General features: G+C 42.7%; 1 protein-coding gene across 1 annotated transcript; it reads left to right on the top strand.

Annotated features, from left to right (window-relative positions):
* The first annotated feature begins 4,521 nt into the window (after nt 1–4,521).
* Nucleotides 4,522–5,643, top strand: LOC148029303 (uncharacterized). Its single transcript, XM_087688692.1, has one exon. It carries the CDS (start codon nt 4,799–4,801, stop codon nt 5,552–5,554), a length of 756 nt encoding a protein of 251 aa, XP_087544818.1. The 5' UTR covers nt 4,522–4,798; the 3' UTR covers nt 5,555–5,643.
* The last annotated feature ends 11,295 nt before the right edge of the window (nt 5,644–16,938 follow it).

Below are 16,938 nucleotides of genomic sequence, written 5' to 3'. Positions count from 1 at the left end.
TTAATTCATTTACCAATTTTGCTGAAATAAAGTCATGAGTACTACCGTCATCATGTAAAATAATTCTTTCCTTTCCATGCACCATACATTTCATAGTCAATAATGAATGTGGAGTAGGCATACCTGGTAAAGTGTCGGAAGTAGTAGTAGTATCATCCTCATCTTCAGTGAAATCTGGCATATCCTCATGCTCATCTTCGTCCATGGTTCCAAGATAGTTGATATGTGCTGGTGGATTCTTTGAATGACAATTTGCTGCGAGATGCCCTGGCTGGTGACACTTATAGCATACTATTGGTTTGGCTTTGGTTACATTATTTGCAATGGCTGGAAGTCTGGGTACATTTGGATTTGCTTGTGGAATAGGCTTTGGATTTGGATTGACAGTAGATGGTAATGCAGGTGGTTTAGGCCAATTCTTGCGGAAAGATGGTGATGAGAAATGACCTGGATTAAACCTTCTAAAATTGGAATTGAATTGTTTAGATCCATAATTACCGTTGGCTTGGAATTGCTGTGGTCGTCTATCTCTTCCGCGTAACTTATCTTCAGTGTCATGAGCTAAAGAGATGGCGTCTTCAAGGGTAGCAGGCTTGAACATGTTCACTTCAGCGTAGTAATGTCCAAGAAGTCCAGATATATACTTCCACTTATGTGTCGTCTCTGGTACGTCTTCAAGCATGCGTAGCTGTAAGAGTGCATTCCAAAAACGCTCTGTATACTGTGGAATAGGCTCACGATCCCGTTGTTGAAGTAAATCCCATTGCTTGATAGCCTTCTCATGAAATTGCGGTGGAAGGAAATTTTGCATGAACTTCTTCTTGAAATCTTCCCAAGTAGCAGGACATTCTATGCTCTTGCGGACTACAGTCCACCAAAGTGATGCTCTATCTATCAGATGATTAGTAACACACTTGATTTTATCTTTTTCGGGATAAGTTTCCTCATGGAAATAGTCATCAAACTGGCTAATGAATGATAAAACAGTCTTTCCTTGTCTTATGCCATTGAAAGTGCGAAACTTGAAACTTCGTTTACTTATCTTGGATTCCTTGCGAATGGTTTGTGCTTCAAGAGTGGCGTCGATGGTACGTCGAATCAAATCTTCAACTTGTGGTTCTTCTTTATCGGTAGACGCTCTTTGTAGTTTTGTCAATTGCGCTTGCAATGCTTGCCTAGCCCTTCGCTCTTCTTCCAATTGTAGCATGATTAGATCCAGCTTTTGTTCCATGGTAGGCTTAGGTAAGTCGTCTTCAGTCATAGGATCATCCATATGTGGGGTAGTCATCCTGTAAAACTCACAAACGTTTCTCACTCAAAATCAGGTTAGTGGGATGAGCGTAGCTCAAATTTGGGGTTACAAGGCTATGTATTTTTGGGTATTTCTTTGTCTATTTTCAGAAAATCTGCAATATTTCTGTATCCGTTTGCTGAAAGTTCAACGAACTTGTAGATATGTAGAACACCTTGCTGCGAACAACTTTCCAGTTCAGAGTTTTTGCATAGGAACAAGTCTTCTAGGAGTTTTAAGCACTAGTCAGTTCTGATTCCAATTGACTAGTCTGACTTGCAGAGTTGCAGACTTAGCAGACTTGCAGAGTTGTTGATTTACTGAACTTAGGTCGACTTGCAGAACTTATAGAACTTGATTCCACTTGACTTGCTGAACTTGACTTTTGCAGTGCAGGACCTGAAGTATATCGACTTGTCTGCCCTGTGTGACTTGTAGAGAATTGAGTGACTTAAGCTTTAGTGATTAAGCTTAAGCTTAATTAGCTTAGAGGAGTAAACAGGGCGGCGTCTGATTTTCGTGGGGGGAGGGGGGGCGTTTTTTTGCCCGCGCGAAAAATTCGGAGGCCTCTTCTTCACCACGATTATGAATTTTGAAGCTTAATGCTCTTAAGCTTTATAATTAAGCTTTTGATTAAGAGGATTAAGAGTTTTTCTCACTGTTTCTTCACGACTTGTATGTGAGGATGTAGGAGTGGTCCTCCGCCTGCAGAGCCTGGTCCTTCGCGATCTGACAGTGGAAACAGGGGTTCTTGATCGCCAGAAGTCTGCCTGTATCGACGGTTCGCGATGAGATTGACTATAGAGCCCGTTTATTCCTGGAGCTCCGCCTTCGCCCGAGATTGGTAGCGATTGGAAGCTCTTGATCTCTGCTCCGCTCTGATACCACTGGTGCGCAAATCGGTCGCAGATAGCTCACGTAGTGAATCCCTGAAGGTCCCCAAGAACAATGAACTCTACCTTTTTGCACAAAAAACAATGTAAAAGCATGCACGACAAGAGGCAAGAGACAAATTGGGTTCAATCTCCCCCATGCCTTGTGTGAGCGCTTCACAAAGCATGTATTTAATGTATATTTCAATCTTCATGCTCAATAATAGCCCAATTTACAAAAATATGACAAGCTTTTAGCTTTTGAGTTTGCTTTCTACAAAAATAGGAAAATAAAGCTAATGGATGGTGCCCATAGAGTCTGGCACGCCCAATCTCAATGTCCAAATAGAAATAACATATCCGGGCGCATAGGCGCATACAAAATAATAATCAATAATCAATGTCTCAATAGACATAACAAAATATAGATGTGGCGCCTATCAAAATATAGTCCAAAGGTCGAATACTCGCTAGACTCCAATGCTTTCCTCCGCCACTGCTGCTATCTCTACACATCAACTGAAGCATTCACAATCGTTAGTAAAATAATACAATTAAACCGACAAAAGTGAATACCTAGCAGTCTTCAGCTACATAAATAAATCAACTAGTTAGATATAAATCCTAACCTTAATTTATTATGAGTGCGCACTCTAAACTCATAAACGTTTATTAATTTAATATGCATTTTGCGGAATCACCCGCTATGGAATCACCCATGTACACACTAAATTAATGAAACGCTCGAAAAGGACAGGCGTCCCCATCAACTTCTCGCACAAAGAATCCTCTTTGTGTATGAGCCCCGGTCATCTAAGTTTACGGAATCCACCGTAAAACCTCACGGAATCCACCGTGGCACGGAATCCACCGTGGAATATGCCTCCTGGCATCACCGAGTGATCATGTAACAATGTTTGTAAGTCTCTCTTCGAAATATATCTCAAAAATATATAACTGTGTTCCTCCCATGAAATTCTTGCTTCATTGGAAAATAATTGTAATTATGCAATTTACGACATTGGGTGTGTTAACAAAGATATACTTTAATAATGTGTGTGTGTGCACGCGCGCGTGCGTGTGCATGTGTGGTGTGCATGTGCACACACACACACACACACACACACACACACACACACACACACACACACATGCACACGCATACACACACGCACACACATACACACATAGAGATCACACAATAAAGAAGTCACAATTAAACATGTTGTTGCATTTGCATAAACATATGTTGACTATTGTACCTTGTAATTATATCTAGTTTATTGCATGCTTTCATGATTTGTCTCAACATATAATCTTTTCACAATCCATGAATTTTGTAGATTGTTCATGGAGCATTGCATGCAATGCACATGAAGTGCAGTAATCTTATTCTTTATTCATTTCTGAGCAAAGGGAAGTGCCCATGCGCATCACATGACCACTTCCCTTTGCTCACAAAAAAAAAAGCAAAGTGAACGAGACTGTGGAGTCTCATTAGCTTTGCTAGAAAACAAACTACACTATCGTGTGGCTAGCTAGTATGACATTACATTAAGGAGAGATATAATGCTATCTTTATATGGTTTGAAAGTTGATTTGAATTCAAGTTCTCTTTATTTAGGTTTGGTTATATCCATTAGATATAATCTCTTGCATGTAAACATATGTGTACCTCATGGTTTGACCCTTCATGTAGTGCATCTTTTGACCCATTTGAGAATATAGGTTTATCTCATTCCTTTATGTGACTTTTCATAACATTGGAGACTATTTGGGGGTACCACTGCTTGTTGGAGGTAGCTCCCCGTGTACTTAATGGGGTGCAATTGTTCGCAAATGAAACCTTTTAAACTCCCATTGCCATTTCTTGCAAACCAAGCTCATGTGAAGGAAAGGTGCATGTGTGTTTGGCAACGATGTGTGTGACAAGCAAGTTTGTAACTAGTAGAATTGCCTTGGCATGGGAAGGGCATCCTCAATTACTGCATTCCTCCTCAGGAATTTCATTTGTAGTTGGAGCACTTCTTGAAACGCCTCATGGGAAGGCGCTCTTAGTTGTCCTAGACTCCTAGAAAAAGTTTGGCTTTGTGTACAATTATGTTATGAGATTTGTGTAAGGAATTTGGAGCACTACTTGAAACACGTCGTGGGAAGGCGCTCTTAGTTGTCCTAGAAAAAGTTTGGCTTTGTGTACAATTATGTTATGAGATTTATGTAGGGAATTTGGTGTTAGTTGGAAGGTTACACCTTGGGTACCAGGTACGAGACAAATGTGACAAAACCAACGAAAAACTATTGAGAAGGCGCTTTATTATAAGTTCATCCCAAGCAATTCTCTCGTAGTTCCAACCTGCACTGATTCCTAAAGCACATCTCTCTCTCTCTCTCTCTCTCTCTCTCTCTCTGTGTTTAACTTGACCAGCCATTGGCCAACTCTTTCTCACGTTCGGCTTGTCGACTCCCTGCATAGCAGAGTGTTCCCGTGCCCTTTAAGCTTTAGTGCGTTTTATCAGACGTCCTATGGCATTTTGATCACGCGGCCATATGCAGGCCACGGATTAATCGGCCGGATCAGCTGTTCCCTCTCTCTCTCTCTCTCTCTCTCTCTCTCTCTCTGGCTGGCTTTGTCGACATGGCCGAAGACAAGGCTCGCCTGTGTTGTACTCCCATACAGATTAGTTCTAAAAGCCGGGCTTTCAAGGAGAGATACATGAGCAGGCTGCTGCCGGCAGTGAAGCTTATACAGGAGAGGCGGAGAGAGGCAGCGCCAGCCGAGCGCTTGCGTGCGATTCGATGCGCCGCAGACATGTCTCTGGCCATGACGGCTGCTGCGTCGTCGCTGCAGGGTGGCCGGCTATGGAGCCGAGCTCTCTTGCGGGACCTCTCCTGTCATCGTCATCATCCCTGCCGCCCCCCCGGCCCATCTGTCCCTCGCTCATCACGACGGGCTAGGTTAATCAAGAGCCGCATCAGCAGGAGACTAACCTACCTCGCCGCGCTTAAGCGATCGCAGCGTGCAGCGCCGCGACGTCGTATAATCACTCGGCCCTCCGATCATGGCGACTGCCCCATAGCTGATTACGCTGGCTCTGATCATGGCGACCGCTCGATCTCCTATTATGCTTGCTCTGGCGGGACTCATGGCCGCTGCTTGATCTCTGATTATGCCGGCTCTGGTCATGGCGACAGCCCGCTGTCTGATAATGCCGGCTGTCCGATTCTTCAAGCTCAGATCCACAGCCTCCGACAGCTCGTGCCCGGGGGTTCCTCCATGGATGTATCCTCCCTTCTGACAGAAGCCGCCGACTACATCGCCTCCTTGCAATTGCAGGTCGAAGCTATGGCCTCTCTTGCTCACTGTGTATCATTATCATCATTACCTCAATAGCCGTCCTTCCTCATTATTTTATTTGTCTACCCACCCTGTAAAACCAAACCGTCTTACAACTATTCTTTTATTAATATTCTCTTATTTTATAGGCTCTTCCAATCACCTTCATGGATATATATAATTACGTTAAGGGCACATCCTGAGGTCCTCAGACCTCTTATGTTTTTCGTTGTTTGTCCCTTTCTTATTACTCAATTATAGGTTGGGATAATGCGTAAAATGTGCTTCATTTCTAGGTTGTGCTCCTCAGGCTTTAATTTGCACTTCGTGAGACGAGTGTTTTTTTTAAATGCATGGAAAGCATTCCATTACAAGAAACTTGGTGCTTTGGCCTAGGGCTTGGATGCATAACACTATGTTCTATACATCTTTTACATATAATGCAATAAGAGTGTTGGTAGGCATACATGCATCTTCTTTTATTCATTGTTGAAAATGGAGTTCCCTTTGGAGGGGTCACACCTTAACAAAATGGAAGCATAGATGTAGTTGACAAACACCCTTTTAAGGGCACATAGCCAATTGCACTAATAAGTTGTGTAAGGGTGTGGGTAATTTTTAAACTACCACAAATGCACCTATACACATGCTTATTAAGGGGACTATATACTTGAGACAACTCAGTGTGGACTCTACATATGCTTATTCAGGGGACTATAGGTTGTTTAAGGGTGTGGGTAATTCTTAAACTACCACAAATGCACCTATACACATGCTTATTAAGGAGACTATACACATGAGACTATAACATAGTGTGAATAGGTATTATCACATGCTTTTACATGTGCATTAGTAAAGACATGTATTTTGCAATATGACATTAAAAAATGTAAACCATTCATTTTGAATTTTGATACAATAATCCAAAAGCAGAATAGAGGGAAGAGCATGACAGAGGGTAGAAATATGCAAATATAAATGAGATAAGGGTGAGCCATTTTCTTCCTTGTTTATGTGCATCAACACAAAAGTGTGGGAGGTCTTTCTTCATGTCTGAAAATATGTATTCTCCCCATTCTCTTCTGTTTCTTTTCTCCTTGTTGTTATTTATCCACTTCTTGTTTCTCAACTTCCTTGAACAAAAGGGATGTTTTCTCTTTTTTCTTTCCTTTGATTCACAATTTTGTTAGTTTCATTATTTGTTCTTTGTTTTCTTAAAGTATGAAGGACTATTTTAGTTATGGTTGTTTTGTTTCCTAGATAAGCTTATGTTATGCTAAAATGTACTATAGGACCATGTGTACAAGTATAGCTAATAGTGCATTAACTTGGCATTTTTTCATGTTTATAGTAACACACACAACCAATAATACCCATGTATATAGCTACACTAGAGTAGTGCTAACAGTAGTAGAACAAAGAATAAAACAAGGTCCTGTTTGTCTATATAACTTTGTGTGCATGCGGTTGAGAATCATTATCCAATGAAACTTCGGGAGAGAAGAAAGAGAGGAAGCATTTTTGTTTATTTCCAAGTAAAGGAGGGGTGTGAGCAATGGCAAGAAAGATGGGGAGGTTTTTCTTCAATTCAAGAAAGACTTGCTAGTACATGTGCAAGCACGGGTGATCAGGATCCTAGTCCTCTACACTGCTAGGATCTCCACAAGTGCGGATCTTTAGGGCACCTATAACACAATGACATTTTTTACTCGCCTACTGCATGATTCCTAGTGCAACGACCTCTCTCTCTCTCTCTCTCTCTCTCTCTCTCTCTCTCTCTCTCTCTCTCTCTCTCTCTCTCTCTCCCCCCCGCTCTTTCCACTTTTCCTTTTAATAAAGATATGAGTCTCGACCTACAATTGATGGGTCAAATAGAATAATAAAGTATTTTCACAAAATTGTGTTTATGCTAGACCTATGCTCAAGCATGGGCGTCAATGTCCCTTCAAGCTTAGATATACAATACACACACACATACACACACACACACACACACACACACACTCTCTCTCTCTCTCTCTCTCTCTCTCGTTGTCATAAAAAATAAGAAATACCATTATTTTGTTAATGCTACTTTCATGCAATAAATACGATAGATAGCAAAAGGTTTCTTCTTGAACTTTATGGATACATATTGGCTTGCTCTTAGTGCTTTGGAGATCCAATTTGGTTTTTGTATTATAAAATATATAGAGCCTTGACCCCCATTGTTGGGTCAAATAGAATCATGATTACCATAACTAATTATTTGTACACTAAGCCTTAAACTCACTTCTTACAATGAATAGGAAACATGCAACCCTCTCTCATTATTTCTCACAGCATTGAGAGCAAAAGGGGTCCATGTAAGCGCAAGAAGTTAATAGGGTATTTGTAAAGAGATGGTATTTAACCCCCCTCTATCACATCCTTCTCTCTCCCTCCTCTTTTTCTAAACTCCTTTCCCCATTAACTATATCCCAATCCCTAAACACACTTTACAATATATAATTAGTGCAACAACCTCTCTTATTATTTTCACTTGCACACACATACACACATGGAGATATATATATATATACATATATATGCAATAGCCCCATACTACACTAAAGACCAACGTTTTAATCCTCATTGAGATTCATCAATACGTGTTTTTGGTGCTTATAGGACTTATCTTATCACTTGTAATGATTATTACATGGTCCTTAACTAAAAGCCCTAGAATCCTTTGTGTACAAAAGATAAATTAGCAAGCATTTATCAAAACTTACATAAACAAATATTTGATACATATTCAAAAGATAGGGTAGTTACTAACACCAACACTTCCGATTCTGTTATGACCATCATAAAATAAGTGCCTTTTAATTACCATTGCATGTTTAAGTACATTGTTAAAGTCCACAAAAGTACTTCTAAGTCAAGTCTCTCAAATTGTCCAGTAAATGGATCATTGTACAAAGCAATCCAGGGGGTCAAATCATGTTCAAAAAAATTCTAGCAAAATTAGTGGATGATTTTTTATCATATACACCAATGAAGTTGACAAACCCTAAGATACCACACTTAATGCTTTCACTAATATTGCACACTTAGCATTGACAATAGAGGAAAAATTCAGTTCAACTATGTTGAGCAAGTTTACAATACTTTTTAGAATAATTAGTAAGTGGGTATGTGTGGTGTAGGGTCACGTCAAGAGTTTGGTTATTCTCTAAAATATATAAACATTTGGTTTTATCTTAGTGTTCCCACCTTAGCTATGTGGCTTGCAAGATGTATCTTGTTAAATGTTTCATTTTAACTTGGCATCCCTACCCTAGGTCTATGGGCTACAAGATACACTATGATTGGTAGCTTTGCAATACTCATGAGGCTTACACATTTCTTAATTTGTACGTTGCTCCCCTTATCACTCACAAAAAAAGGGGACAAAGCTATACTCAACATATACTTTGAAGACTACAATAAGTACCTACAACTTCCCTCTCTATTTCATGCACAATGGTGACTTAAAAATTATACAAAATCCCTAGATTTCACACATAATAGCATGACCTGAAAAAGCTATGCTCACACAATGCCATGACCTAAATATGGTAGCTAAATCATAGCTCCAATTCATACTCTTATTAAAATCATATGATTATTCTCTTGCAAATCATATAAACCATGTTTTATCTAAGCCTACTAGAAAATAGGAATATGGATTCGATTGAAGTTGCATATTTCAGATGATAAAGAAATCCCCTAAGGATGTCAATTCTCAAGGAAAGTTTGCTACCCATGGCAACATTTCTTCCTCATCAAGTCAAATCAAGATTTGATACTAGCTTTAGGAATGGAAAAGTATTCTGCAAGTTCATTGCCACAATGGTGGACATGAAGCATGTACACAGAGGACACCAAGGTCAATAGCCTATAGATTCCCACACTTGGAATGCCTCTTGGAATGATTGACATGATGTATGTGCAAGGATCCATGACTTTGTACCCTAACTTCCTTGACCAAGTCAACTTCTCCAACACGAACCACATGAGACTGGCACCCTCATTAGTGCCATTGATTATGTGGCCAAGCATGAAAAAGGAGGGCTTTGAGGTGTCCTTCCTCAACGGCTAGACTTTTGGCGATTGCTCCCCACAGAGAAATTTCCCATCTCCACTGCCTTGTGAGGAGTCCTTCCTCGAAGGGACTTCTCGTGCCTACTCCCCATGGCCAGAAATTTTCCATCTCCACCTCCTATGCACATATCTCATAAGGGAAGAGTGTTTTGCATCCTATTTCCCATCCTCCTCCTCTAGACAATTTTTTTGGGGAAATGAAGATGAAAGGGATGAATATGAGAGAGAGAGAGAGAGAGAGAGAGAGAGAGAGAGAGAGAGAGAGAGAGAGAGAGAGAGAGAGAGAGAGAGAGAGAGAGAGAGAGAGAGAGAGAGAGAGAGAGAGAGAGAGAGAGAGAGAGAGAGAGAGAGAGAGAGAGAGAGAGAGAGAGAGAGAGTATACATAGAATCATTCATCACAAAAAAAAGAGAGAGTTGACCTTGATCTCCTCCTCTAACCCGATTCACATTTGCTCCTTTTTTGTGGTAGAGAGGGTTGGGGTAGAAAGAGAGCTCATTTTCTTCTTGCTCTTCCAAGTTCTAAACAAATCTAGTGGGGAAAGAGAGTTTTTCAATCTATCATCCATGATCCATCCTCTTCAAACTTCCATCACAAATGGTATTAGACGGATCTATTATTTGACTCTCCATTGAGTTCACCTATGCTGTTCCAAACTTTTTGATTGTGGTTGTTGCCTTTGCCCCTTGCTTGGTTGTGCTTTGGCCAATGGCACTTGGCATAGGATGGGGAGTGCATTGCATGGATGATGGGGTCTCTGAAGCTGGTGGTGGGGCCGTTGTTCGTACCTGGAAAGAAAAGAAAGGTGCATTACATGTGGGTGTGTTCCATTGTGGTGTGGTGCATTGTGCGCATGCTAGTGGGATGGAGCTTAGGGTGATAGGTCTAACCACAGGGGAGTGTTACCTCCATGGGTGTGTCCTACCCTTGATGTTTCCTAAACATGAAGTGGGGGATCAAAATGAGGCCAGGGAGTTAGGGGCGGAGTTGGCCACTGACCGAAGCCACTAGACGCTCCTAACTTGAGGACCCCTAGGTGCAGTGGTTGTGATCGATGCGCTGCAGTTTTTTAATTACTAAAGGTTACATAGTTGTGATAGAAGTGTCTTCATCATTGGAGTGAGGTGGAGAAGGGGGCTTAATAGATTTACTGAGGAATCGACGGACTTGGAGATACCCCTTGAGATTTAGGCAGACTTGAAGGGTGGTAGTGGAGAGGAATGGATGATTGTAGCGGGTGAAGCGGCTATCATTCATGTCCTCTAGTAAAGTTAAGCAAAATGAAGGAAATAGAGTGGCTCACATAATTAGTTGAGCCATCGCACAAGTATCTATAGTGTTAGGATCAAAATGGAGTATTGGGAGGCCGCGCTCCTATGGGGTGGGGTCTTGCCTAAGAAGTATCCTAAGCAATCTAAGGTAATTACAAGTGGTCATAAAGGTAGGGTTAGGGCATGAAGAGAATTCGTTAATGAATTGGATTAGAGTATCATACAAGTTCTTTGATGTGAAGATGAGGGCATTTTCATATGTAGTACAATGAGGATTATAGATTACAGGGAAGTCATAATGGCCGTGGACACTGGAGTCAAAATCCACTCCCACCCTTTGAGGGTAGGACATAAAGGTTGGGTCATTTTGGTCAAATGGTTGAGTGTTGCAAAAAACCATCCTAAGTGTCCAGGTTGGTGTCGCAGACCCTTCTTCTTCATGTAGGTTGGCATTCGTAGCCGGGCACAGGTCGTGGTACTTCAAAAATTTTATTTTGCCAAAATTCGGTGTCTTTTGTGGCCCATAATGTGGGGTTCTGCTCTCTCTCCTCCAGCCATCGTTGTCCGAGCGTACTTCCGACAAAAATTACCTCCTCCACCACCTTGATGGGTAATACTTTAAGTAGGGTGGTGGAGAATCAGAAGTTGAGGTCGAAGGGGCTCCTAGCCATTTCTTGCCTTTTCCAAATTATGAGGTCAGCATGGAAGCTTGTTGGGGTGTCATTCGCACATGGTGGGATAGGTGCCTAGGGTGCCCCCACTCCCTTGGCATTCCATTTTCTCCTTGTCTCCTCCACCATTTGTTTCCTTCTTTCTCTAAGTGCTGCCTTTCTTTCTGCAGAGGTGTCTGCATATTGCTGCTCTTCAGGCCTCATGGAAGAAGATGCTGGGACAAGCTCTTCTTCATGTGGTCCCATTTCAAACTTTACATCCATCTCCCTCTATCGGCTTGGCTTTTGCTGCTCTTCTTCGAGGAACCTGAGTGTGTTCACTTCTTGTGAGGTTAGGCCTACCAATAGGAGATAATGGCATTGTTCTTCCAAGCTTGGGCCAACTCCACTAGGTTGTGGCAGCATTTGCAGTCCAGCCTTCAGTGCCCTATGAGCCATTCTCAATTTCTTTTTCATTACCTCCGTGGACTCTCCCTCCTTTGCCTGGGTGACGTTCAATAGGATTTCTAGGAAGGCGTGCTGTTGGGTGTGGAAGCTCACTTGGGTGGCCTCCGCTCTGCTTTTGGAAAGTATATTTTCTTCTTTGGCTTGAGCGAGGTGATGTGCCAAGGTTTGACCCTTTTTTCGTTCTGATTGGCCTATTCTTCCCCCCTCTTGTTCATGTCTGTGAGGATTTTCCCCTGCTAGTATTAGTTATTAATCTTCCATTTCTGCCCTTAGCTTTTGCTGCTCTTCCTGTATCAAGGTAGCCTCTTGGGTTAGTCTCTCCACCTCTTTCATACCTATGAGCTCTTTCCTCCCTTAGCTCCTCTAGCTCTTCCGTGGCTTTAGTGATTTTCTCCACTTGAGCTTGTAGATTTTTGTAGAGTGCCACAATCTCTTCATTGTGCTGCCGTAGGCATCGTGTGGCCTCAGTTTCCTCATTCAAGTGGACCTACCATTCATCTTCTGTCTCCTCCTTAGCTTGTAGTTGCTCTTTCAGCTCATTGACTTCCCTTTGGGCCATGGCCATTTGGCATGTTCTCTCTAATTGGAATGCAACCATGGCCTCCTTTTCAACTTCCAACTCTGCTACTACAGTTTTCTCCTCCTCCTTGGCTCTCTCTAATTGAGAGAGGAGCTCCTTGACATACTCATCGTATTTTTTGGGTAGCCTCTCTGTTGCGGGGATGAAGGTTTTAGAGCCTGCCACCTTTTGCTTCTTAGGGTCTTGCCTCGACTACTCAGCGTCTACCACAGCCGATCTTTTGGTTCCTACCAAGGGGCTTCCTTCTCCTGCTCCTTGGCCCATTTATTTATTCACAAAGTAGTGGACCCAAGCCATTAGGTTGCTAGTGTCTACTTGGGTCGTAGAATTGGGGGTGGAGATGGCGGTGGTGGTAGCGGGCATCAGGAGGGTAGGAACGGGGGTGATGGGAGTCTTGCCCTTGCCTTCTTGCACTACAGGTGGTACAAACTCAGGCACATAGGCACTTCAGCTCTGCCCTTTGTTTCTAATGGGGCTTGCGGGTTTCGGCTCATCATACCTGGAATGTTACTCAATGGACCTGCGCATGGCAAGGGCCATGTCTTCCTCCTCTTTTTTCCTCAGCTCCTCCTCCTCTTCTTGCTTTTTCTTCCTTTCCTCCTCGGCTTTTTGGACTCCGTGCAGACCTTTTGCAAGTCCGCCTTTTCTTATTTCCTCCTCTTCTACCATTCTCGTGCAGTTTTCTTCTTTGTCTTCCTAGCCTCTTCCCGGCTAGCTTGCTCTTCAGTTCCTTGCCTTCTTCTTTTTCACTCATCATCCTTTCACATTGTGCCTCCCGTTCCTAGTGAAGTGGCAACCTCCTTGGTGTTTCATCCACCCCTTCTCCTCCTTCTTCCTGCTCCTGTCCCAAGGCTTCCCTGATGATCATGGTGAGGACCCCACCGAATCCAATGGTTGCTGACCTTTTAGCTTTGGTGGCGGGAGATTCTCCTCTAGCAATCTACCCTCTCATTGCCAAGGCTTTTGTTGAGGTTTCGATGGTCTTCCTCACGAACCTGTTGAGGTTCACCTCATACAGTGACCTTGCTACGACACTCTCTAGCAAGGGGACATTGATGCGACTCATTATGGAGTTGTATCTTTGGCTAGAAAATAGCACATGCACCATCTTGGCTTGGAGTTGGATTTCGGGGTTAGGAATATCCGCCAAGCTAATGCCATCATTGGTGTGGACTTTTACCTTGTCCATCCCTAGCAAGGCATATACATCTCTTTTCGACTTCCTTTCTACTTTGTTTGCCATGCCCAATGCCTTTTCCACTACCTTCGGGGTCAATTTAATCTGCACCTACTCCATGACTACTAATCGAAGGAATGTTAGTTTCACTAATCTCTTCTTACAATCATATGGTGGTTCTAGCTTGATTACGATGTCATCAATGCAAATGTAATTATGCAATAGTTAGGTGTCTTTATAACTTTAATGGAATAAGAGAGGCCTTACGAGAGCTGTGAGTTTCCTCTCCCTCATGCATAGTTATGGTGCCGTGGTTTCTGTGGAAAGTCCTCAGGAACTCTGTACAGTGGAAGAAGTCCACCCCCCGGCTCATTGCTTCTAGTATTTCTACAGATTGCATTGCTCGATGATCTGACTCACCACCCATTCTTCAATGGCCACATCTTCTAGCTTGAAGATGTGCCAGAATTTGAACTGGTTGAAGGCTCATATTTCCACCGAAAGTCCGTATTTTGCTTGTTCTTCCTCTGAAAAAGGCAGCTTTCAGGCCTTTTCTTGGCCTACCACGATGGGTGCCTATCATGAAGCCATATTCATCATTAGTGTTTTTTAGAATGATTACAAGCAATGAGAAACAACTACATACTTGTCGAACTGAAATGTTTGAGTGCAGAAGTAGACTTTTTCCTCTTAGTGGTCTATTGTTTTCACTTTTATTGACATTTTCCTCAACCACAAGTTGTTTTGTCCTACTCTTGCAATGTGTGCTTTTTTAAAAAAAATATTTTCCTTAGGTGTTTGGTTTGATTCACCTTACCCTTTCCCCCCTAAAATGAGAAGAATCCTTCCTAAGATTAAAGGGTTAGAGGATGAAGGGCCTTTAGCAAATCTTCTTAGTATTCTACTTCTGCATGAGCCAGGCATAGAGATGCAGTTTGATTGCTTGTTCCTTAGATAACTCAGTTGCAATCAACTCCTCAGCTACTTCCGAAGCTTTAACAAATACGAATTCTGACTACTCCCAAGAGCAAAGGAGTGTTCGTACTTCCATTGCTATAGGTTCTTGCAAGAGGCCTAAGTCTAGTAGATCGTAGCTTTTAGCCAATGTCATGAAAGTAGTGTCCAAGCATCAGAGGCAAGCAATCAAGTTGTCCCCAGTATTTTCAGCTAAATCCACGGCCAAGGTTAGAATTGATTGCCACTCATAAGAGGGTCTAAGCCCGGTAGGTGGTTGAGGTTTGATAGCGCTAGAGAGGTTAGTAGCTAATGTTTATCACTTGGTTTTCTCCTGAGGTTGTAGCTTGGCCTTATGTTCGATGGGCGTGGTTGTGGTTGTGGTTGACATGCTACTCAGTGCGTTTGAGAGTTGAGGAGGGGCATCACTAGGACTAGATGTGGTTGGTTTGTTAGTGAAAGGTTGTGGTTTTGGGTGATATATTGGCTTATGCTCTACTGAGCTAGGCTTTAGAGATTCCATGGATATAGCGGCTTGAGTCTCTTGTGGTTTGAGTGGTTCTGATGGGATGTTTCGCGTGGATAAGCTTGAAGGTGGCATTTGAGTAGGGCCTTTGGATGTTTGGGTTTTAGGAAGCCAAATCCAGGTGTTACCAGCATAGTAGCCTTGCGGTTGCAATAAGGTCTTAGGGACCGGCTTGACCGTACGTCGATGTTTATGGTTCAGCCTTGGCTTCCTAGATTTTGGGTGCGGATGGTTAGCCTTGCAAGGCCGTGGGTTTCTATTCCTAGGTGGTGCTCCCTGTTTAGGTACCCATTTGAATTGGGATTCATGGGCTTCAGTGTTGGTTCTAGTGGATTGCTGGCCTCGAGGCTGGATAGGTTGTGACAAGTCATGACCCCCCTCCTAAGACTTGGCGGTGGGTTTCTCTTATTGGGGGTAAAGGCTTCTTTGCCTAGCCACCCGTGTATTACTACACTGACAGTCACTGCCACTGCACACTGCAGCTGGCGGGCACCAGTCACCATCACTTTATTCTTTATTCTTTTAGTGACAGTTTGAATAAAGGAAGGCCCGGTCACACATTGTGATTGTTGGAGTTTCCATTTCTTGTCTCTCTCTTTCTTGCTCTTGCTCTCCTACCATAGCTCTCGAGTGCAAGCTTCGATCCTTCTCACCTTTCAACTGGTATCAGAGCACGGCTTCTCGACTCTTGAGCTTGGCTCGTGGCATTCTCAGCTTCCCATCGACTCCCCACTTGCATCAGGTCTCCTTCTCGGCAGCCACATAGCTCATTCTCTTGAGCTCCCGTCACTCCTCGACTTCCCGAGCTTTTTCCTGGCCTATTGAGACACCATCAGGGCATTGACATTAAGGTATTGCTTCATTATTTCAGAGATTTATCTCAGTCCACAGGTCTAGGTAAATAGGGTTTTCACAGGTTGTGGGGAGCCATAGCTCACACCTCTTGGAGCTTCCTTCACTTGGATCTTACTTCCAGCCTATCAAGGCTTGCTGAGGCTTGGTGTAGGCCTTCTTTGGCCCCCATTTGTGCCCCCTTTGGGCCCCATTGTTGACACATGGGATAGCAGACCCCCCCAGCTAGCTCACGCAATCACTCTTTTTGTCATATCTCGGACATTCAGAACCCGATTCAGGAAAGATAAGAGTCTAAGTTGGAATTTTGGCACGCTATGACGCGATGGTGATGTCAAATTTGCCAAATTCTGATGATAAAATATTTTCAATAGATTTTAGGTCTGAGACAGCATGTATTTGTATGCCTATGGCTTATGTGATTCTTCTACTGATGTCTATTGATACCGGATCACTTGTGGATGTTATGCCTCTTATGTGAGATGCATTTGGAGCTGATTTAGCCAGCCATTGACTGTTTTAAACAATCCCAGATTTGTCCAAAACAGAGTAGCCACCTATTACTTCAATTATATGCTTGGCATTTGATGCCTGATTAAGCCCGGTTGGTGCCTATACATACGGGAATGTATGCCTATGGTTTGCCTATGGATTTGAGCTTGGATTGAGCATTGATTTTCTCAATTTATAGAGGTTATATGATGTTGGCAACTTCAGGGCTGAAGCTATTTATGCTACAGTTGGGTTATGCCTATTGGTCACGGGGTGTGACTTGGATTTTTCCGTTACGACTTGGCTTTTTCCATTATGACCTTGGATTCTATTGAGGCATTGTCTTGGTTACCTATCTTTGGTACT

Source organism: Lygodium microphyllum, chromosome 11, assembly GCF_053477565.2.
Source record: "Lygodium microphyllum isolate KBCC chromosome 11, Lygodium_microphyllum_v1.1.10, whole genome shotgun sequence".
In the NCBI taxonomy this organism is placed as follows: Eukaryota; Viridiplantae; Streptophyta; class Polypodiopsida; order Schizaeales; family Lygodiaceae; genus Lygodium; species Lygodium microphyllum.
The sequence above is the reverse complement of the archived record's forward strand: the minus strand, read 5'-3'. Positions and strand labels throughout refer to the sequence as shown.

What these genes read in the sequence shown, in the direction of transcription:
- LOC148029303 (XM_087688692.1), top strand. Translation starts at nt 4,799, where the DNA reads ATGGCCGAAGACAAGGCTCGCCTGTGTTGTACTCCCATACAGATTAGT.